Source organism: Marmota marmota, unplaced genomic scaffold, assembly GCF_001458135.2.
Source record: "Marmota marmota marmota unplaced genomic scaffold, marMar, whole genome shotgun sequence".
NCBI classification, from domain to species: domain Eukaryota; kingdom Metazoa; phylum Chordata; class Mammalia; order Rodentia; family Sciuridae; genus Marmota; species Marmota marmota.
In genome coordinates this window covers 74,417,123-74,442,193 of record NW_026000026.1, presented here as the reverse complement: position 1 = coordinate 74,442,193, position 25,071 = coordinate 74,417,123, and the positions used below count along the sequence as shown (strand labels likewise).

The window sequence follows — 25,071 nt, the reverse complement described above, 5'->3', positions numbered from 1 at the left end:
GAACTCTGGTGATGTCACCTCTCTGCTATGGCGGGCCCCAGGCTCCTTGCCGGAGTGTCCGAAGGGAGGGGTGGGACTGGTCTGTCTCTGGTTGGTTTCAGCTCCCGGTTCGCTATTTCATGAAGGCTTGGCGAGAGACCTCTTCCTAGAGTCCCTGCACCGCTCCTGCTGCGCTGTGCCTTGGAGGCTATCCGCCCTGATGCGGGGGCCGCGTGCAGGCAGCCGACAGTCACCGAGTCGCGCGGGCAGCGGCTGGCGGGTATGACCTCTGCGCTGTGTGGCGGAGATTCACTCGTCTAGGGCAAACTGTCACCTCCAAAAATCCTTCCAATTCCTGGCCGGTCTCTCTTTAGTGGTATTTTGCTAGGAGTTTCTCAGCAGGTCGAATCTAAGCGTATCCATGCGTCTCTCTGACCCCGTTGTTGAGGAGGTACTGAAAGCGCTCCTCACTCGCCGCCATGTTGGATCTGTCCTCAGTATTAGTGCCTTTTCTAAGATTCTTAGTTATGCCCAAAATAGATAGGATAAAGAAATCAGTCAGTATTGGGCTAGGGCTGGGGCTCAGCAGTAACACACTTGCCTGGCATGTGTGAGGCACTGGATTCAATTCTCAGTGCCACATATTAATAAATAAATAAAAAATATCAACAATTTTTAAAAAATATTTTTCAAAAAATCAATATTAATAACCAGGCTCAGTGGTACACACCTTTAATCTCAGCTACTTGAGTGGCTGAGATAGAAAGACCACAAGTTTAAGACCAACCTGAGCAACTTAATGACAAACTGTCTCAAAAATAAAAAGGGATGGAGGTGTAGCTTGGTAGAGCTCTTGTCTAGCATGTATAATCAGTCTAATCCCCAACGCCACCAAAAAAAAAAAAAAGAAAGAAAGAAAAGGAAAGGAAATCATTATTAGCATAAATTATATCTTCTGATATTTCAACTGGATATAAAGAAAACATTTAAATTTCTTGCATTTAGCAGTGAGTAATTTTTTCTATGGTTTTTTCCAGTTACTTCAGGATAATTTAGGGATATTTTTAATGGGGGTAAAACTTCATAAATGCTTCAGTTATATATTTGTTGTTCTTACTTGTGCTCTTTAGAAGATAGAATTATTGGATTAATGCTTCTCACTAACCCAATAAAGAAGCTAGGAAAGTTATAGAATACAGAAAGGAATTGAAAGAGCCAGCAAAAACATTTGGCATTGGAGAGCAGCTTTAGAATAAAAAAATTCATAGCACTTATTGTCCATTACTCAACTTTGTAGCCTATTGTTTAAAAGGATTTTAAGGCAGATATCTAAAACTAGTTCTTAAAGAGCAGGAATTAAATATCTTATCAGGAAGAAATAAATGTTGAGGGGTTTTGTTGTTGTTGTTGTTGTTTTTAAATTCTAATCAAGTCTCAGGTTGTCCTAGGCATAAAAGATCTTTTCCTGGAAACCAGGATTTAGTAATATTCAACCTAGTGAATTGATCATTACTTAATTCACTTTCCTTTGAGTATGATAAATTCTTGAGAACTATCCCTACAGAGTCTTATAAAGACCATCCCCCCCTCATAAGATATATGACATCTTAAGATCTTAAGTTACATCTGTGTAAATATGCTGGTCTTGTTTAGAATAACTTTTACTGGGCCAGCAGAACTTCCCTTGGTTTGCTTCAACATTTAATAACCACATTAAAAGAGTATTACAAGAATATTTAATTAGGGGATGGGGAGAGACATAAAATATTTTAAATTTTCCTTGAACATTTTTGCCAAGAAAACTACTACAATTCTTTTTTGTTTTGTTTTATTTTCATTTTGTATCAGGGATTGAATCCAGGAACATTTAACCACTGAGCCACATCCATAGCCCTTTTTATTTTTATTTTTTTTATTTTGAGATAGGGTCTTGCTAAGTCGCGTAGGACCTCACTAAGTTGCTGAGGCTGGCTTTGAACTTGTGATCCTCCTGCCTAAGTCACTGAAGCCTGTGGGATTATAGGCAAGCATCACCGTGTCCAGCCACAATTCTTAACATATTACTCAACACTGAATGCCAGAAGATTTAGTTGATAACATTCTTAAAGTCAAAGGTGAATTCAAGCATCTTTATTTCTATAAGTATGAAACAATGATCTCTGTAAAGACTGTCTATGGTAGATAGTTTGTTAAATGTGTGATTCATCTAATCAGTTGCTGGCAAGTTTAACATTCAAGAGTAAACTTGCTGTTAACCTTCACTTTGTTTTAAATTGGGAAGGGGGAAACATTTTATTTGCACATGGTGGTTTAATGTTGAATTCAAGTCATTTTCTCTTTGTGATTCCCATAGTATGTTTTAGACCAGTTTTCTCTTCAACAATAGGTCAGAAGTCATAATAAGATAGTGATTACAGACATCTTCTGTAACTGACTATTAAAAATACTATATAAAGCACAATTTGTCAAGAAAAAAATGCTTGCCTCTGGTGAACAGTGATTAGACTTGGGTATGAAGACAATGTGTGGGGTACAGTTCTGCTTCTCAAACTCAGAGCTAATTACATGGAGGTATACCTCAGTTTAGTAGCACACTTCAGATTTGTGCATTTTTACATATGTGTACATTCAGTAAGGTTTTAATAAACTACTTTCAATTTGTTGAATAAGATCTTTTTTTCTTTTCTTTTCTTTTTTTTTTTTTTAGTTGCCCTCTCAATTTAGCAAGTTATGTCAGTGTAGACAAGTACAGTTATCTTCTTAATCAATGACTTTGGATCTTGGCCATTTTCTACCCAAAACAAAAATGGAAAAAGGCTCTCATAAAAATATCCTTTAAGACCTGTGGAATTTCAACAGTGTCTTTTATTCTATACAGGACAGCACAATTATCTTTGTGCTGGAAGAAATGATTGTATCATTGATAAAATTCGAAGAAAAAACTGCCCTGCATGCCGCTATCGAAAATGTCTTCAAGCTGGAATGAACCTGGAAGGTAATATAAATTGCTAATTTTACTTAAGATATTAAGTAAGCACATATAATAATTTAGTGAATTCAGTGTATATATGTGCTTGACTAGCATTTTATTGCCCAGAAAACAGGAATTATTTCATGAATATATTATATTCTGATCAAATTTATTCACCAGCTCTTGTTACATATACTGATTTCAGTACAGCCAAGCTATACACTAAGAAAGGAAATTATGTAACAATGAAACTTACATAACTTGAAGCAACTTTACTTTTATATCTCTTAATTCCTTTTTTAAGCCTCAGCTATTCCATAGGGTTGGAAATGTTTCTACACTAGATACATTTACATGTGCATTTTTCTTTTACCTTTTAAAAACACACCATTACTTGGAAATATTTGTCTTATTACAGCTCTGCAAGGGAAAAAAAAGAAAACTCGGGGCATTGGATGGGTTTTGTTTTTGTTTTATAGTTTCAGTTTCTTTACTTGAAAGTTAGGTTTGCTAACCCTAAGTTGTATAATTAACATTGATTTCATCATTAAAAAACGTTCCTCTGAAAAGTGTTTGGAATTTTGCTGTAGTTGAAATGGCAAGTTCTATGAATCTGTTGATCTAATAACTCATGTGTTGTTTGGTATTTGTTGTGACAGTAGTACTTTCATTCTATATGTATTCACCAACAAGGCAGTCACTAGACATAAAATGAATAAAAGTGCCTATATTCAACAAGTTTACCAATTACTTAAGTTTCAAAGTCAAATATCATAGCATGGCATACCACAAAATACCTTAGGAGCAAGGGGAAGATGATCACCTAATTCTGTCCTTGAAAGTGTCCTGGAAGAAATAACATTGAGTTTTTAAGTCTAGAAGTTGAGTAGGAATTAAATGAAAAATAAGGGCAGAGACATGATCGATTTGTTTTAGAAGAATAATCTTGTATTGAGAGACCAATTAAATGACTATACCGTTAATCCAGATAAGAAGTGGTTTTAGGATAAGACAGACTGATGGTGCTATCTAGCACACACTGTATGTTAACAAATATAAAGAGTCTAATTCCCTACACCACACACATAGCTAAGTGTGACCAGGTTGTTTAATTTGACATTAGCACTCTGCAGTCAAGTTTAAATATTGCTTTAAATAAAATGATAGTTACCCATTTTTCTTGGTGTACAAAAGCTACAAAGATTAAACATTCATGTAAAAGTTTACTTTCAGTGTCACAAGTATAGTTTATTTTTATTATAAAAACAAGTTATTACTCACTTTTTTTGATACCAGATCTCTGGCCAGATTTTAGATACTAGAGCTCTTGCCAGATTTTACCCAGTTTCATTTCGCTACACTCTAATCTACTAAGTAGATAGTATACTTGGACCATTTAAATATACACTTACCTCTCTCTTTTAAAAAAAAAAAAAAAAAAAAAAGGGCTGGGGATGTGGCTCAAGTGGTAGCGCACTCGCCTGGCATGCGTGCCGCCCGGGTTCGATCCTCAGCACTACATACAAAGATGTTGTGTCTGCCGAAAACTAAAAAATAAATATTAAAATTCTCTCTCTAAATAAATAAATAAACACTTACAGGTTTGGTTTTTAGCAATGACCTAAATGTTTTCATCCAGCTATTTTATGTATAAAAATAAAAGCTTAAAGGACAAACCCAAATAAAATTCTATCATTTCTATCATATCACTAACATGAGAACAACGGTTGCTTACTCAGTAACATTTTTAGGTACTCTCTTGAATGCATGTCAAGTTTAGATATCTCGAGTTTTAAGCATATAATGCTTCCCTCAGGAATTTCTCCCATATCCTGAGTATAAGGAAATTCTTTATTCAAAAGAAATAAGATATATTAACTATAAGAATATAATAGGAGGTGTCACATTTGTCCTATTGCTCCTTCCTTTTACAAACAGCTAAATAATAATTTTATAGTGTCTTTTGCTCTTAACCTCACAAGAAGACAACCAAGACAGTGACTATCATAAAAATACCATTACAGCCATTTCCAGTCAGTCTGTTGTTGAAAAACTGGCAGAATTTTTTTTCTTGAATGAATAAAATTTAAGCATATAATTTAATCTGAGCAGCATTTTCTCAATACTACATTAGCAACCAACCAATAGTATGATTTTATAAATGGTTAATGTAAGATCTGAGTGGAGAGAAATTTACCTTTGTCAACTTCTTTCATGTGCCTTCCTCTACTCAAAGGGGAACCTCATGTCTAGGATAAACCTTATATCCATTTTTATGTAATACATGGTAAAACAAAGTTCTAGTTGGTCATTTTATAACATTCTAGATGTTAGCTGGCACATGTGGTTGGTATTCTGATTCTATTTGTAGACAAAATGAAAGAAAAACTTAAAAAAAATAAATGTTACCAGGGTTTATCCATGTGTGATTTTAGTGGGAAAGCCTCATTTTTGTTTTCAAGTAACCCCAATATACACAAATCTTCTATTGAGGTAAGTACATGTGTATGTCAGTAATGTTTGGCAGACTATAATACTTAAGAACAAAATAGATCAAGTCAGGTATTTCACACGTTTTCAGTCTTGTAGAAATAGTCTCTTGTTCACCAGAGTGCTTCCTTCAGCCAAGCAATTTTAATGATACGCCCCAGAGTAACTTGACATAAGCACTTAGCTCTCTCTCAGCCCAGTTCTCTCCATAAATGTAACATAGTACTATTTCAAGTGGCATATTTGATACTGTTGCCCATACCAAGTAAATCTCAAGATTTATTTTAAGACAAACTTCTTCACTGCTTGAAGTTTCTGGCATTTAAATATACGTAAGTTTTTAAAATGGCGATCCTAAATGTCTTATGCACATTTCATTTTAAGATTGTAATCGTTCCAAAGTATGGATTTATTTTTTATATAAACAGTCAAAAGGAACTTACAGAAAATAGGCTTATGGCATTATAAGATTTTTTTTAACCTAATATTTAAGTATTAAGATTTCTTTACCTTTATTAAAGAGGAAGTAGCCTTATCACAGACTCACAAACATTTTTATATAGAGATTATATATTGTTAACTGCTGCTCTACTATATGTTCCAAAGGGTCAGAAGCTTGGATAAACTTTCATTAATGAAACTCTTGAAAATTAGTGATTGCTTAACTAAATTATTCAATTAACTCTTTGCTGAAGATATCTTGAAAATGTATTAGTATTACTTCTTGCTTTAGTCAATTCAACATAACGTAGGTCCCTAGAACTTTTTGAGCTTTATTCAAAAACATAAGTTCTCACTTAGGACTATAGATAAGTAGTCAGAAATTAAACCAATTATATTCTGAATCATAGAAAATGATTTTTAAAAATCCTTCAGTTTGTCATTATCCTTTCTTCTTTGTTCTGATGTAGAGGGCAGAAATATGCATCCTAGACTACTTGAAGTTATGGTTAATTGAGATATTTACCAGGATTATTTCAGCATATTGATTTGGGACATCCATATTCTCTCAAACATCCTCAACAAATTACATTCTATAGTTTTGGATCTAGGTTTCTGTGAAATGCTTTTGGTTATTTAAAGGGTTTTCTTACATACAGGAGCTCTTCTTTTTTAAAATTTGCATCATTCCTTTATAGAGTTTTACTATCTGAATGTAAAGAATTAAAAACAGGGGCTGGGGATGTGGCTCAAGCAGTAACACGCTCGCCTTGCATGCACGGGGCGCTGGGTTCTATCCTCAGCACCACATAAAAATAAAGATATTGTGTCCACTGAAAACTCAAAAATAAATATTAAAAAATTCTCTCTCTCTCTCTCTCTCTCTAAAAGAATTAAAAACATTCTCCTACAAATTGAGGTAATAAGGTGTCTCTTATGGAACCTAGGAAGATATTTTACTGAATTAGTTCTCACTACAAATTTGTAAGGTTTGTGAGGTGTAGGGGCTAATAGTTTCCTCTCCTGCAAAATGAGGATAATAAAGACTAGGGAGTAACTTGTACAGAATACCCAGCTACAAAATGGCAGAACCAGGATTTAAGTCCAACATTCTGGTTTCATATTTGTACTCTTTATTACTATACCACACAGCACCTCCAAGAGCCTGGCAAACTAAATTAGAATAGAATGATCCTGCTTCTCTGTTTTGATATGTTAACTAAAAATTCTTAACTCTCTCAGTGTCCACATAACATTGTTCATTGTACACAACAGACTTTTTTTTTTCCTTTTCTAACATTGGACATTAAGATATAGTTCCTAGCACAGTATCTTGTCTTCCATAAACCATGTGTTTGGCATGCAAATAAAAGCAGAAAAAAAAAAAAAAACCATGTGTTTGGTCATTTTAAGGACAGAGGACCTAATAATTATTTTAATTTGCATTTATTTTTTTCACTTTGCAAAATATTTTGCATCCTGACAACTGAGGCAAGTTACATTTCCTCTTTCCTATAAATTACTATCTCATAATTTTATAAGAGAATGTAATTCTTATTTAGTTATCTTATTAAAGTAACTTCAGGAGTATGAATAAGTTTACTAAAAATATCTATAGAATCCATGCTTGTTATTTGATTAGACTTTTTCAAACAATATATGTGATATGGATGGTTTATATTTATAGAGTTATCAGTATAAATCTTCCTTATTTTCTTTTAATTTCCCTATGTGTTTTAGTCTTAAGTAGTATCTATCATGTAAATGGAAAAAGTCTATTGTTAGATTAAATATCTGTCTACAAATATACAACAATGTAGCTGGCTTTGTTAAATATACTGTCATAATTTTGGTTAATCCTAAAATACAGTGTCTTAGGTCCTTCCACAAATTTAGTTCATTCTTTCAATTGATTATAAAAGTAATTTTCCTTGTATAATTTATATGAACTTTGAAAATGAGATAATTTATGGAAAAATCTACCGAAGTGGTTTGTTTAGGTTGTTTTAGCAATGTTATAAGATTTATTCATTACAGTTATACAAAATGTTACTAGCTTACTTATAGGGAAAATTGGTATGGGAATGGGATCCTTCCAGGAAAAAAAAAAATTTTTTCTCCTACGTCATTTTTTCATAAATGCTGAATAAATTATTTCTCCTCTTTCAGTCTTAATAGTTTCAGAAATTGAAGATACCTCTAAATAATCTTTGCAGCCCATATCTCCCTATAATTCATTTTTTGTTCAATACCCACAGCTCGAAAAACAAAGAAAAAAATAAAAGGAATTCAGCAAGCCACTACAGGAGTCTCACAAGACCCTTCTGAAAATCCTGCTAACAAAACAATAGTTCCTGCAACATTACCACAACTCACACCTACCCTGGTGTCATTGCTGGAAGTCATTGAACCTGAGGTATTATATGCAGGATATGATAGCTCTATTCCAGATTCGACTTGGAGGATCATGACCACACTCAACATGTTAGGTGGGCGCCAAGTGATTGCAGCAGTGAAGTGGGCAAAGGCAATACCAGGTAAGGTGCAAAGAATGACAGAACTACAGTATAAATCTTTATTTTCTTGAACAAAACCACTCTGGCTCTTTCTTGTCCTTCCTCCTTGATCTCATGGCATATCTTGCTCCTACTCAGTTCTAAGGACTAAAAAGCAGATGAGCAAGTAGGGTATCCACAATAAAACATTCATACTGTTTCCAGCTTTTCAGATCTTAACCCAGAGCACAATTTTAGATAGGATGGTATAATATCAGAACTAGAGCTACAGGACTTACTCAGAATTCTTTTTACACTTTCTAAGAATTCCATTTATTTCTCTTCAGGTTATTTGTAAGGTTTGTAATTATCAGATGTGTTGACTTTGTCAAAATGTACCAAAACAAAATGATTTTAACTTCACTAAATGAAATTAACTGATTGGATATAAATCTTCATCTAATGTTTAAGATAATTTTAAAAGTTTCCCTTTAAAAAATTTTTTCCCTATTAGAACTTTGCATGGAACAGAAGAAATCAATGTTAGTGTCAACCCTGACTGTACAGATAGAGAGGAATTGACCATATGTTGGTCACACAATAGAAGAAAGATGACTAACCTAACCTCCTATCATCCCTGTTATATCAAGGGAGAAAGAAATGTGAAAATTGGAAAAAAATTTTAATTAAATCCATTGATAAATATTTGATGCCAGGACTCTTTAGCTTTCTGTTTCATAGTTTAATTCATGTTATTTAAAATATGTAAAACGTGACATAAATGAGCTACTTGGAAGTTTTCTTACAGAAAATGCCATTAAAAAGTTCTAGGGCCAGGTGCAGTGGCACATGCCTGTAATCCTAACCATTTGGGAGGTTGAGGCAGGAGGATTACGAGTTCAAAGTCAGCCTCAGCAACTTAGTGAAGACCTAAGCAACTCCATGAGACCATTTCTCTAAATAAAATACAAAAAAGGGCTGGGGATGTGGCTCAGTGGTTAAGTGCCCCTGTACAAAAAAAAAAAAAGAAAGAAAGTTAGTTCTCAGGGCTTGGATTTTAATGATGATAAAAGCTAGCTGTATACACTTAGCTTTCATATCGTTTATCTGTTAAGGGTCTGACCTAAACAAGGCTAATTGACTTAATTGCTCTTAGGCAGTTCCTGGAGACATGATCTTTTTTTTGGCAACTAGACTGTTGCCTAATATCTTTATTTCTCTTAATCCAGGATTCAGGAACTTACACCTGGATGACCAAATGACCCTCCTGCAGTACTCATGGATGTTTCTCATGGCATTTGCCCTGGGGTGGAGATCATACAGACAATCAAGTGCAAGCTTGCTATGTTTTGCTCCTGATCTGATTATTAATGAGTAAGTTGTATATGAGTCATTTCCCCTGTATTCATTCATAGTCTATTTTTAACCAGATGATATTTTCCTGTGAACTGCTATTGTAATAATTCAGGAGAGAATCAATCCTACCAGGTATCTAGGAACTGGGAAAACTTGAAGTAGAGTTGTTTATCAATGCCTGCAGCACATCAAGCATAAAGTAGCAAAAAACGTGCATGTGGCATTATTTCTGTATTGCTTTATTAAATATCCCTACTCCAGAGAAGAAAAGAAACATGGGGAAACTCATGTGAATTTAGTAGGGGACAACTAAAAGGTGAGGACATCTCTGGCTGAAGGATGTGAGGTATGGACCCAGACACAAGAGGTCTCTTTGGACAGCAAGACTCACTCAATGACTATGGCTTAAAAGAAAACAGGAACAAGTTACTGGGTTTTTGTCTTAGGTGTTTACTAAGGGAGGACCAGTCAAGCCTTAAGATTTTTTAATCAACTATTTTCTTATCCTGTGGGTCTGTATTTGTGAAATACTTCAGATATATATTCCCCTTTACTTAACTGCTGTTTTTTCCTCATTAGTTTCCCTACTGCAATGTATCCTTCATTGTGTTGACTGTTTTCTTCCTTAAGCACAGTTCTGATCACATCATATATATTCCAATATACAGACGTTTTCAATACCACCTTACTGATAATCCAGTGCATACTCTATATGGTTTCAAGTTTTTGAGAACTTGGCCTCACTTTCTTTCCCATTGTTTTTCACACATTCTGTTTCCAATCAGCTAATACACATTTCAAACATACCATCAGCTCATGGTGTTTTATCACCAAATATGACCTCTCTCTTACACATCTCGTCTGTCTCACTTTCTACTTTGTATTGCTACTTTTTGTGCCCATAGTTTATCTCCTTTATCAGAATGTAAATGAGGAGTTCCTACACACACACACACACACACACACACACACACACAGTCTGATAAGATTAAAATGGAGTTTATGTGAAAAAAGATGAGAGTTTTATTGTGAACTATGGATGCTATTAAGACTTCCTCCCCCAAATTAATGAAATCTTAAACCACATTAGTATAGTAATTAGTCCCACTGTGCTCTATTTGAGAAAATCCATCATTAGTTGTTTGAGAACTGACATATTAAGAATATGTCCAGAGTGGCAAGGAGTTTGATTGCATAACATGGATGAATATGAGATGTTTACAGAGAAGAAGAAAGGAGACTTGAGAGCATGGAGGACAGCTTAGAGAGATATGTATATGAAAATATAATAAGTATTCACTGTTGGGTTTGCCAGGTACAAAAATAATAGATAGGAATGAAATAAAAGCATCTATTTTAAATGTTTTAGTAGAAACTAGGTGATCTGATCCTCAGATCATTTTAATAAGAGATTCTTAGGCACAGTGCTAGAAGCCAGAGATAATAGGGTAACCCTAGATCTAGGACACCTCTTCCTTATACTACTACTAGGTAAATCTAAGGCCTTATGCCTCACAGATAAATGAAAATTATATACAGTGAGATTTCAGGTTTCTCTGCTACTACGATAGCTGCATAGAAACTAGGCCAAAAATTATAGCCAAACTCTTTAAGTTAAGCTTGGTATTATTGCTCCACTGGTGATACTTTATTTTCCAGCACTGATTCATCCAATGGTATTTGAGTATTTACCAAGTTCCAGGCACTATTAGGGGAATGGTAGATATAATAGTGAATAAAATAGATGAGAATCCTGCTAATAACATTCTGATATGGGAATTCAAATAAATATCCAAATTTATTCCATAGAGCCATGATTCCATAGTGTGAGAAGAAGGTAAGAGACAGGGAAGATATTAGAGCAGAGGGCATTCAAGCCCATGCAAAGAACCTTGAAACAAGCTTGACAGGCATGAGAAACTGAGAGGACACTAAGTATAAGGTATGAGTTTAGAGAAGTGAACAGTGACAAAAATCTTGTAGGTCTTAAAATAGAGTTTAGGTTTTATTCTAGGACCAAACAACAGCCAGAATGGATTTGAGGGGAACAACAAATATTCATATTCCTAATAAGTTACCTAGTTTGTGACTACAGCAAAGAACAAGAAAATAAGATTGATCTTCAGTTATTTATGTTAGTGCAAGAGACAAAGATAACCATCAAATACATAGAATAAGTTCAGAATTTGACTGTGATAGAGATTTTACTATAGAGAAGTCCATTTTAGATAGATAAGGCTAAGACACAAAGGAGAAGAACCAGGCTTTATAATAAGAAGCAGCATGATTAGGCATGTGAAATACATATGCTATATTCAACTAATTGCTTTGTATTCTAAGAAGGGCCATATCTTAGTCCTCAGCTAGTAGCTCTACCACAGCTTCACAGACATACTCTCAGCATGTGTATCAGAGAAAGAAGTCACCTTGACACTCTTGCCAAAAAGAGGATTATTCAAACCACCACATCACAGTGTAAGAAGATTAGTTGTTTGATCCAATTTTAAATTAACTGGTAAATATATTTAGCTTTTATGAAAAGTCAGAACATTGTTACTTAGTTCAGAATCCAGCCATGTTTTTAAAAGTATCATGCCGATAGTGTTTTCAGGCACTTTCTAATAATCAGTTTGAAGTCATTTAATTGGAATTAAAACCATGAAGAGATTTATATAAAACACCAACATTTTCACTTTCATTTGTAAAACTAAAGTAATCTAGTTCAGAGTTTTTATTTTTAGGGCATTCCAATTTGGATTTAAGTAGTCATAGACCCATACAATTCCTTACATAAAGTGGAAATTACTTCCCAAGAAATTTACTTTAGTTTCGTGTTCATGTTCATTGTAGAATATGGAAGAGAACTTTTCAGAGATTTTTAACGAGTTGTTAAAGGATTATTTTTACTCACTGTTCAGCTACTATTCTTGTGTTCTTATGCTGCATGTATTAGATAGACAGGCCCCGCTCTCTTTTCTTCAATGTATTTTCATACAACTCTGGTGTCTCCCAACAGGCAGATTTAGAGTGTAAGAAAGGATGCATTCAAGTTCTGACCCTATATATATAGCTATCAAAAAGTCTTTCATGGTTGTTCTTAGGTCATAATGTTGTGAAAAATGTATGTATATATGTACATTTTTTTCACAGCCAACAGGAATGCGTTTTCTACTTCCTTTACTAAAATTTTGTTGACATTCTCAGTTATATGAGGAATCTAACCATGAATAAGTAAAAGGGAGTAAAGACAGCTCTTAGGAAAATAGCTTTATTAGGGGATTGGTAAGAAGCTTTAAATTTGAAGAACCATGAAATATCACTTTGGCAGCATACAATTCATGTCTAATTTATTTCATTATACAAAGAAATAAAGTATATCTTCAGTAGAGAAAAATAATTACCTTATTTTTTTTCTGTTAAGCCCAAGATCACTCTCTAATAGAAATGTAAAAAACAAAATTTCTTAAAGTATTTTAAATGTCATGAACTAGGCACAGCTTCATGTTCTTAGTGTCATTTCAAAGTCAGGAAACCTTAGATCTATTTGAAAATCATAGATGTGATAGTGACTGTTGAGAATCATAATCAAGAGTTGATTTGATACTGTGAGTTAAAAAGATTTGTGGTGGGCTGGGGATGTGGCTCAAGCGGTAGCGCGCTCGTCTGGCATGTGTGCGGCCCAGGTTCAATCCTCAGCACCACATACCAACTAAGATGTTGTGTCTGCCGATAACTAAAAAAATAAATAAGTATTAAAAAAAAGATTTGTGGTATCAGAAAGTCTAGTCTCTGTCTAACTATAAACAATGTCACACATCTGTCTTTAGAAAGTAATGCTGTGAAAAACACCCTATGATTTTTAAGATCTACAACTGTTTTCTAACTGGCTATATTCAAGTGTTAATCCTTGATTTTAACTGAGCAACTGCTAATAAATTCTAAAGTAAATAATGCAATACATGACAAAGCATGATAAAATAATGTCTCCAATGTAAAATTAATTTATTCAGTAGTCTCTTTACTCTAGAACCTGAAACAACTTTTAAGTTCTGGTTTCCTAAGGAATTAGCACTAATGCCAATAGTTATGTTGTCATTTATGTGTTTATAATTTTGTAAAACAAATTAAATAGTACTGTTTTGGAACTAGCACTATTTCTTTCTAACACTCAAACACTCGTATTTGTTTCTCACAGAGAGAGAATGACTCTGCCCTGCATGTATGACCAATGTAAACATATGCTATATGTTTCCTCTGAGTTACAAAGGCTTCAGGTATCTTATGAAGAGTATCTCTGTATGAAAACCTTACTGCTTCTCTCTACAGGTTGGTAGAATATATACACTTCTAAAATTTACTTCTAAATATGTCAAAAGCATGAAACATGAAAATCTAGAAACAAAGGTTTTTAATGAATTGCTAATAGCTATATTATGTTCTGCTACATAGATGATTTTCATAAATGTAAAAATTCTTAAGGGATATTCAGTGATACCAAGACTGTTAAGACAAAATAGGTACAAAATAAATAGTTATATAAGCTGCACAGGGATCACTGTTGATCAGAATTTCTGCAGACTGCTTTCTTCCTTCCTTTGACCTTAGATAACATCAGTATATGGGACATGGAGAAAGAAAGCCAACAATGCTTTCATTTCTCTATTGCACTGTTATTTGTAAATACAAAATGAATATTAACAAGTATATAAATTTATAGAAGAAAAAGATACATCCTAGAAAAGATGTTACTGCAGACTGGAACAGGATTGCTGGACAGAACTACTCTATCTTTGAAAATAGCATCTAGACTTTATTTTTTTAAAAAACTTAAAAGTTTGATAAGGATGCTGACATTTAAACTTATTACTTTGAACTAGCGAAGATATTGAATAAATCCAGAAAACTTTAAAAAATAAAAATCATTTTGTCTATTAGTACTTTAAGTGGCAATTTTCAATAAGTAATAAAAGGAAGGTCTAGCTACATCTAAGATAAAGAACCAGTATCCAAAATATACAAAGAATTCAAAAAATGGGCCAAGGACCTTAACAGGCACCTCACTAAAGAAGATATATGATAGATACTAAAAGGTCTTAATCTAATTAAGATATAATAAAGAAAACAAATATGGCAAATAGCATATGAAAATATCTGCTACCCATTATTTATCTTCAAGGAAATTAAATTAAAATAACAATAAGATACAAATGGTGAAGAGAATATGGAACAACAAGAACTGTCATTCATTGCTAGTGGGAATGCAAAATAGTATAGCCATTTTGGAAGACAGTTGGTGATGTCTTACAAAACTAAACTCTTACCACATGATCTAGCAATTACAACCCTCAGTATTTACCCAAAGGAGTTGAAAACTTATGTTCACACAAAAACAACCACATGGATGTTTAATACAACTTTATTACTAATTGCAAAAACTTGCAAGTGACTAAGATGTCCTTCATTAGGTGAATGAAAAAACTGGTACATCCAGTCACTGGAAACATTATTCAGCACTTAAAAAGACAGAGGAACCTGAAATGTGCATTACTAAGTTAAAAAAAGCAAATGTAAAAAGGCTACATACTGTATGATTCCAACTATGTGACATTCTGTAAAAAGTAAAACTATGAAAAAATTAAAACCAGGAGTTAGGAGGGAGGTAGGGATGAACAGGAAGAACTCAAGATTTCCAAGGCAATGAAAATTCTCTATATGATACTATAGTGATGGATACGTGTCATTATACAAAATATAAAGCCACAAATCCACAAAACACCCAACACCCAGAGTGAACCCAAATGTAAACTGTGGGTGATGATATGCCAATGTAGGTTCATTAACTACATGACAAATATACCCCTCTCATAAGAGGATGGTGATAGTGGGGAGAACAGGGAATATATGGGAAATCTCTGTACCTAATTTTTCTATGAACTTAAAACAACTCTTAAGCCTTTTTTAAAAAGGAGGTCTTTGAACCAGTTAGAATTGTAAACTTTAGGCCATTTCATTAAAAATCACATATGAGGTTAATGTTTATAAAACATCAAGGTAATGGCTGAATACCTTTTTTAATATACCAATGAGCAAATATGTAATTACTATTAAAAGTCTTCATTCCATTTTGGTAACTCATAGTTGCCAAAAAAAACTTTAAGATATGGATGTTGCACATGATATCTAACCATTTCCAAAGCACACAGTCTAAATTCTTTCATAGTATCTTTGCAAGGAACATTAATATTTCAACCAAGGAAGAAGATGTTCCATAACCTCGTGTTTAAAAAAAAAAAAAAAAAAAAACCTACAAGATCATTGCTAGAGAAGGTTACCTTTAACAGTATACTTGCTAAAGAAACAACTTGAGTGAACAGTTACATAAAGTTCTGAGCATGATTTTGATAGATACAAGGTATAGTTCAATGTCTGGATACTAGCAATTTTAAAAAGTAATGGTCTAAATTTTATACATATCAAACTCACTGAACTTTTTGATATTTTTTTATGTATATCGTAGGTCCCTTTACCATATAATATAGACTTTTATTCTGATAGGTACCTAATTCTAGTATTCTAATTTTCCACTAAAATGCTGGGCTTAAGAACTAAGTAAAGATAGAAATTCAAAAGGTAAAGTTTACTCTGAAGCATTCTCTTTAAGGATATTTTTAGAACCTTGTAAATTAGTACATTTAATACATTTAAAGACAATGATTGGAAATATAAGTGAAACTGTCAAAGCAAAATGTGGGTCGAAAAGCAGATTAGACTCTTGAACAACATATATAGCTAAAGACATCATCCAAAATACAACTTTTTAAAGTGTACATGTTTGTATTACATATACAAGAAAACTGCAACAAAGTTATAACATACATCCTGAAAGTCCATGTATAGATAGATGGATAAATAGATAGATGGATAGATGGATGTGGGTGGGTCCAGAGAATTGAGGTCACAGGGCAAACCACCACCTCAGATCTGGACAAACAGGCAAATTTAGAAACTCAGCTCTTAACCAAGGTCAGTTTACTAGGAACAGAGCCACTAGAGCTAGCAAAATGATAGGAAGACTACAGTAATTTTGATGAACTGCTAGAGGCTGAATGAGGACTAAATTGAGAGTTCAAAGCTCCTGGGAATCTAGTCTTACGGGATTTCCCAACACTTGGGTTTTATTTTCAGAAACTCTACCAGTTCTTCATGGTTAAAATGAGAGAAAATTTCCTTTTTTTTTTTTTTTTTTTTGTTAGTAGGAAGAGGAAAAGTAAACATCTGGAAATATCTAGAGAGTGTTCTCCATAACCAAGGCCTACCCTTTGAGAAAACAACTTTATCAGGGCCTGAAGAAAAAGGCAAATGAAGGATTCCAGTCCCTTCTAGCCTTCCTTTCTCTTGTAGGAGGGGAGGGGGATGGAAAAAGGTTAAGAAACATTTTAGAAAGGTACAGCCCAGGCATTCAAGCCTAGTTGCAGAAGAGAGTGAGATTTAATTTTAAGTATTTTTAAACCTTTCCCCTCCTCAACATCTTATAACCACCATATCAACAGGGCTTCAGTATAACAGTGGATTGAAACTGAGAGTTTCAGGACAAGCTATTTAAGAAGTTAAAAAGAAGTTTCAGGGAGCTGGGGTGGGGTGTAAGACAAGGGAACTGAAACGCTAGCACCTACAACAAACAGTAAATACAGGTCAGCTCCTACTCAGATTAACACAAAATTAAGGACAGAAGCCAAAATATATCCAGGAAATGCAGAGAACACCAAGCAAAATAAAAAGCAACACATTTACGCCTTAATATATTCTACACTGAAACTGCAGAAAAATAACAGAAAAAAAAAATCAGCTTATTTATGACTTAAATCAGACTTCTCATCAGAAAGCCTACAAGCAAAAAGAGAGTTCAGTAAAATAATTAAAGTGCTTTAAAACACAAAAAACCTCCCAACCTAGTATAAGGTATCCAGCAAAATTAACCATCAGAAGCAAATAAGAAATAAAGACTTTCTCAGACAAAAATCAAAGGAATTATTCACCTATTTTACATAAAGTGTCAAAAGCCGTTCCTAAGAAGAAAGGAAAAATGTCAGGAACATGGATTTACATAGGGAAGGAAGAGCATGAGACAAAGAATAAATGAAGGTAAAATAACATTTTTTTTCTTAGTTGGTAACTTCAAAGTAAATGTACTGGATGACTGAAGCAGATGGATAAGTGAAATGAACAACAGCAGAGTTATGTGGATTAGGAAAGAGAATTGGGAACCCTCTGTTAAGAGGTACCTGCATTGCACCGGGCGTGGTGGAACATACCTGTAATCCCAGCAGCTCAGGAGGCTGAGACAGGAGGATCACAAATTCAAAGCCAGCCTAAGCAACAGGGTGGTGCTAAGCAACTCAGCAAGATTCTATCTCTAAATAAAATACAAAATAGGGCTGAGGAATGTAGCTCTGGTCAAGTGCTCCTGAATGCAATCCCGGTACTCCCCACCCCCAAAAAGATGTACCTGCATTACAATCTATAAAGTGGTATAGATTGAAAAAAGGGACATAAGTTTATTGTAAATACATACTGCAAACTCTAGGGAAACCACTAAAAACAAAAGGAGTAATAGTTGATATGCTAAGAGAGAAGAGTAAATGAAAGCATGAAATGCTCAGTGAAAACAAGGTAGAAAAAAAGACAAGATAAAAAGGAAAACAACAAAAAAAGAAAAGTATTATGACTAGAACAGTTACCAACATCATAGATGTTAATCCAGCTATATTATCACTTTAAATTTAAATGGTCTAAATGCATCAATGTTCTTTTTTTTAATTATTTTTCAGAACATTTATTTATTTTTAAATAAAATAACTAATGTCATATCTTTAGGGGTTAAAATGGAACTAAAATACACAATAACTTCATATAAGCTCAAAGAGTAATTTGATAAGTTAAGAAATGAGTGTTTAAATTTCAAGGAGGACAACTAGAATATGCAGATTACCAAACCATTATGGGCAAAAGAGGAATGGGGTAACAAAAAACAAAAGAATGAAAGATAGGAGAAAAAAGGCACATCATAAGGTAGTGCAAATAAATTTAAATGTATCAATAATTTCATTATTTGTAGAAATGGACTAAATGCTTCAAGCTTAACTGAAAGACTGAATTTTTAAAATAATCCAACTTTATGATATTTACAGCAATATGTAAATAAACATAAAGGCTGAAGTGAAAGAATATACTCTATGTATAGTGCAAGAGATGTCAAACTTTAAAGGGCAAGTTGGTAAACATTTTCAGCTTTGCAGTCTGTCACAGCTATTCAGCTCTGCCCTTATGGCATGACCACAATCACTGACAGCACAGTACTTAAACAGAAGTATGAAGAGTACATAATATTTCCAAGAATTCCTAAAATTCAGAAATCTTCCTTTATATTAAACATTCAGCTTTTCTTAAATTTCTGCCACCGAATCCTATATTTCTCCCTAGCAATTGTTAACACAGAACCAGTGATCCTAGGAGCACATAAGTTGAAAAATAAAACAATTTATAAACATCTTTGTGTGAGTTGTGACCATGACTGGTCCTCTGTTTATTGTCCTTCTTACTAGCACTAATTTTTGAGGATTAATGTACTACAAATTATTTTTATTCCAATTTTACAATCCAGATTCCATGTTTTAAGTACATAAAGAAAGGCAGATAACTTGCTCCCTACTAAGACTTATCTATAGGCTACAATAAAAATCATTTTCTTTTTTCTCAACTCAGAATGCTTAGACACTGAAAAATATAATCTAATTTTTAAGTTCTAATTAACTGGTAATATTGCAGATGTTCTAAGATATAACTGGTGGAATAAATCAGTTAAAGAATAACCATTATTGAAGCCATCTATTGCAAAACCAGAATTTTGTGCAGGACAGCCAAAGTTAACTGGTCACTGTATTATTTTGTCATCAAAACAATATTTGATGACCCCCATTTTGTAAGTTAGAAACCCAAGGTTAAGACCTCCAATTCTCTAATCATATATTCTACCTTGATTATAGTCTCATAATCCTTGGAAAACGCATCCATTTTAGAATGCATTTAGAAAATGCAAACCATGATGTTAAATGTCCAGTTTGGTATATGAAAAGTTATATCAATGAAATTCTTGAATTAACTGCATCTTAACTTTTTAGTTCCTAAAGAAGGTTTGAAGAGCCAAGAACTGTTTGATGAAATCAGAATGACCTACATCAAAGAGCTAGGAAAAGCCATTGTCAAAAGGGAAGGAAACTCCAGTCAGAACTGGCAAAGGTTTTATCAACTGACAAAACTTTTGGACTCCATGCATGAAGTAAGTATCAAACAATAAAGTCAACTATAACAATAATTCTGTGGAACATAAGTATGTTTGATTAATGTATATAGTTTTACACATTAATCCACTTCAACCCCAGTTTGTAGATTTTGGTGATGTTTTGAGTTCAATTTGTGAACTTTGATTTTGCATACTTTTTACCTAAGTCCAATTATGAAATGTTATTTTAATCTTGTATTAAAAATATCACCATGCTGTAACAGACTTTTAACAGCACTGTTTTAAAAGGTGAAATTCCGTTTTTATATGAATGAGCTATTAAATTGGGAAAATATGACTTCTATATATTTATGATACTGCAGTTCATCATAAAATACTTAATTCCATATAATTCTACATATAATTTAAGGAATTTAAAAAGCCTTTAGTACTTAAATATTTATTTTACTTCACTAAACTTCTTTTCACCTGTAGAATTCCAGTAGAGATTCATATACTTCGGGTCAGATATTAAAAAATAAAAAAAGACCAGTGAGTGTGAAATGTTCACTTTTAAAGCCTAATCATTCTTTTCTTTCAGGTGGTTGAAAATCTCCTGAACTATTGCTTCCAAACATTTTTGGATAAGACCATGAGTATTGAATTCCCAGAGATGTTAGCTGAAATCATCACCAATCAGATACCAAAATATTCAAATGGAAATATCAAAAAACTTCTCTTTCATCAAAAGTGACTGCCTTACTAAGAAAGGTTGCCTTAAAGAAAGTTGAATTTATAGCTTTTCTTGTACAAATTACCAATCTGTCCTGTAGATGTTTTGTTGTTTTTTTCGTTTTTGTTTTTTTGTTTTTGTCGGTTTTCTTTTTTTCCTTATAAATACGCACTACATGTGGTTTATAGAGGGCCAAGACTTGGCAACAGAAGCAGTTGAGTCATCACTTTTTAAGTGATGGGAAAGTAGACAGTCAAACTTACCAGGTGGTATATCCCAGAAATTAGAAACAATAATGTAAGGGCAATCTCTACTGTCAGAAAAGGATGGCACCTAAACCACCAGTGCCCAAAGTCCCTGTGATGAACTTCATGCTCATACTTTTCAGTTGGCTGGATAAATTTCTAGACTTTTTGTTGATGTATTTCCCCAGGTATAGTTAGGATAGCATTTTTGATTTATGCATGGAAACCTGAAAAAAGTTTACAAGTGTATATCAGAAAAGGGAAGTTGTGCCTTTTATAGCTATTACTGTCTAGTTTTAACAATTTCCTTTATATTCAGTAAACTACGCTTGCTCATTTTTTTCTTACATAATTTTTGTATTCAAGTTATTGTACAGCTGTTTAAGATGGGCAGCTAGTTCATAGCTTTCCTAAATAAACTCTAAACATTAATCTTCTGTGTGAAAATGGGTTGGTGCTTCTAACCTGATGGCACTTAGCTATCAGAAGACCACAAAAATTGACTCAAATCTCCAGTATTCTTGTCAAAAAAAGCTCATATTTTGTATATATCTGCTTCAGTGGAGAACTATATAGGTTGTGAAAATTAACCGTCCTAACTGGTATAGAGCACCTAAGTCCAGTGACCTACTGGGTAAACTGTGGATGATGGCTGCAAAAGACTAATTTTAAAAAGTAATAACTACCAAGAGGCCCTCTTTGTACCTTATGCCCTGTCTCTGCAATGGTTAGGTGGCAAGAAAATTGATAATCTAATTCTCTTTCAGGACCTTTTGTAGTAGTTTGAATAACTTCTTAAAAGTTATAATTCCAGATAACAGTTGTAACACAGCTAAGAGATTTTTAATCAGACCAAGTAATTTTCTCTCATTAAACTTTACCCAAAAACTTAATCTCCAGTATGGCAAAAGTGGCTAGATACCCATTTTCACATTCCCATCTGTCACCAATTGGTCTATCTTTCCTGGTAATACAGGAAAGCTCAGCTACTGATTTTTGTGATTTAGAACTGAATGTCAGATTATCAATGTTTGTATAATTTCACATCCCTACGTGTGCCATAGAATTTAACACAAGTCTTGTGAATTTCTTCACTGTTGAGAATTGTCATTTTAAACAAAACAGAAGCTGTAGTAGCCCTTTCTGTGTGCACCTTACCAACTTTATGTAAACTCAAAACATAACATATTTACTAAGCCACAAGAAATCTGAGTTCTATTCAAGGTGGCCAAATTATTTGTGTAATAGAAAACTGAAAATCTAATATTAAAAATATGAAACTTCTAATATATTTTTATATTTAGTTATAGTTTCAGATATATATCATATTGGTATTCACTAATCTGGGAAGGGAAGGGCTACTGCAGCTTTACATGCAATTTATTAAAATGATTGTACAATAGCTTGTATAGTGTAAAATAAGAATGATTTTTAGATGAGATTGTTTTATCACGACATGTTATATATTTTTTGTAGGGGTCAAAGAAATGTTGATGGATAACCTATATGATTTATAGTGTGTACAAGCATTCATACAGGCAGCAGTGGTCTCAGACACCAAACAGATTTGATCTAGGGGAAGGAGATGAAAGCTGGCCCCATGTTCAAGTGAAGGTGGGTGAGGCTCTGACCCAATCAGATCACAGAGGGAAGTAATCCTTGGCCTCCCATTCTGACCACCCTTCTCATTCCAACAGTGAGTCTGTCAGCGCAGGTTTGGTTTACTAAATCTCTTTGCACTGATGTATGTAAGCAGGGGACAGAAAGGTGGTGCTTACATACTTAACAGGCACCATCTAAATAACAGGGTTACTTTCACATACAGCCTCTCCAACAGGTTAATAAAACCAGAGGCTTTAGAAGTTTGGCAATAATATGCACAGAGGTACCAGCAATATGTAAATAGGGCAAAATCTCTAGGATGCCAATAATACACTAATTCCTTTCTACCCTACAACAAGAGTTCATTTCTAAGTAGAATGAGGAACATGTTTATGTTTTCTTTGAATGCTTTTGAATGTTTTGTTATTTTCAGTATTTTAAAGAAATTATTTAATAAAAAATGTAATCCTTTGCTTTTTTGAATGCTCTCTAAAAGGGAATGTTCCTTTAGTAATGATTTAAATTGATCTCAAAGTTCTTAAGATATGGTTTGTAACCCAACTGGATGTGAAATTTATGGTGCCTAAGAAATACCACTTGAATATTATCAATGACAGTGTTAAGTTTCAAAAAGAGATTCTCAAAAGTAGATTATTATTCATTTATAGTATGTTATGGTTAAAACCAGAAAGCACATCACACATTAATCCTACTTCAGTCATAATCACTTTGGCTTTCAAAAAAACAGAGCTCAGAATTTAAAAAAACAGAATACGTGCACTTTATTGTCAACAAAAAGCCAACTGATATTCATAAAACAAGTATAGAAGGCTTTACATTAAATGGAAAAAGAAGTTATGCTCGTAGAATACATGGGAAAGAAGAATTATCTGAATTTTAAGCATAATAGACTTAAGTGAAAAGAAGAGTGCTGTTTGAAAGCAGCTTCATTTTCTACAGCGTGTCATTTTTGCCATCCGTAACTATTAAGGTTTATAGTGACTTTCAGTAAGAGTCTGTGGCATGCCTAGATGACTCATAACAAATCCTGAAAAATACTTTTAATTACTGGTAGAAAAAAGTGATCCTCTCAGTGTTTTTTAGGCATTACTGTGGGATACTATACAATCAGAACTGAGGAGAAGGACTTGAGCCTCGGGGATACACACACACTCTCACACACACACCCATCTGTATAAAATTGGGGAAGGGTAGCCTGAAGGAGCTCACCTGCCTTCTCTTGGGGGGGAGGGTAACTTCACCACTCCAAAAGGAGAGCTAGCATGATTGGTTAGTGTCTTCAAAGAGCATAATAATGAACATAGGATAAGACTCTGGGCAAGCACATAAAAGAAAGCCTCACTTCAGAATTTGGGAGGGCGGGGACAATGAGGGAGAGAAAGGGGAGGGGAGGAACAATTCCAATTTTACTTAAGTCTTATTTTAGTTCCCTTTTAAATATATTTAAAAAACTACATCTCCGTGAAATGAACAATATTTTTATACTTTGATTTGTCAAAATCCAATAATCATGGTAGCCATCAGTGAGATTTTTGATCTTGGTTGGTCACCCCAACAAATGTAGCTGTAGATGAATGTGTTTTTATGTGCCTGGTTTCAGTGAGGGAAGAGGAAATAAAAGTGTATGGAAACACTTTAAACCACTTTAGATAGAAGTTTTATTTTCAATCAACCTGGTCTAAGGATTAGTGACTAGGTTTTCAGGAAAGGATTAGCTTCTCTCTAGAAAATGTCTGAAAGAAGGATTTTATTTTCTGATGAAAGGCTGTATGAAAATACCCTCCTAAAATAACTTGCTTAACTACATATAGATTCAAGTGTGTCAATATTCTATTTTGTATATTAAACAAATGCTATATAATGGGGACAAATCTATATTATACTGTGTATGGCATTATTAAGAAGCTTTTTCATTATTTTTTATCACAGTAATTTTAAAATGTGTAAAAATTAAAACCAGTGACTCCTGTTTAAAAAATAAAAGTTGTAGTTTTCTATTCATGCGGAATAATAATCTGTAGTTTAAAAAATGTCTTTTTACCTATGCAGTGAAATGTCAGACTGTAATATTTTGTGTGGAAATGTTTAACTTTTATTTTTCATTTAAATTCGCTGTTCTGGTATTATCACACCACACATTTGTACTGAATTGGCAGTAAATGTTAGTTAGTCATTTACAGCAATGCCAAATATGGAGAAACATCATAATAAAGAAAATCTGCTTTTTATCATGTGACTCCCACCATGCTTTTGTAGAACTCCAATTTTCCTATTTTATCCCCTCTTTGTTCTACTGAAGGTCGTTACCACTTCAGGAACAGTGAGATGATAAAGTGGATATGTAAATGTCAATGTGGCAATGTATGCATGTGAATACAACAAATTGAAAATGAGCTGTAGCCAAGGACCCAAAGATTAGTGCATCCATTCCTCAAATGGTGTGGCCTATTACTGCAAAA

General features: G+C 33.6%; 1 protein-coding gene and 1 long non-coding RNA gene across 5 annotated transcripts in view; one reads left to right on the top strand and one right to left on the bottom strand.

Moving 5' to 3' along the window:
* Nucleotides 1-3,804, bottom strand: part of LOC125619116 — a 17,545-nt gene extending 13,741 nt beyond the window's left edge. The window contains exon 1 of the long non-coding RNA XR_007350614.1: nt 3,748-3,804. This is a non-coding gene — a long non-coding RNA (uncharacterized LOC125619116). The remainder of the gene's footprint in view (nt 1-3,747) is intronic.
* Nucleotides 1-24,840, top strand: part of Nr3c1 (nuclear receptor subfamily 3 group C member 1) — a 100,673-nt gene extending 75,833 nt beyond the window's left edge. For all 4 annotated transcript variants that reach the window (XM_048811736.1, XM_048811735.1, XM_015485722.2 and 1 more), the window contains exons 4-9: nt 2,858-2,974; nt 8,140-8,418; nt 9,606-9,750; nt 13,928-14,058; nt 19,911-20,068; nt 20,613-24,840. In XM_048811736.1, coding sequence (XP_048667693.1) covers nt 2,858-2,974; nt 8,140-8,418; nt 9,606-9,750; nt 13,928-14,058; nt 19,911-20,068; nt 20,613-20,765 — 983 coding nt within the window. In that variant the 3' untranslated portion in view covers nt 20,766-24,840. The remainder of the gene's footprint in view (nt 1-2,857; nt 2,975-8,139; nt 8,419-9,605; nt 9,751-13,927; nt 14,059-19,910; nt 20,069-20,612) is intronic.
* The last annotated feature ends 231 nt before the right edge of the window (nt 24,841-25,071 follow it).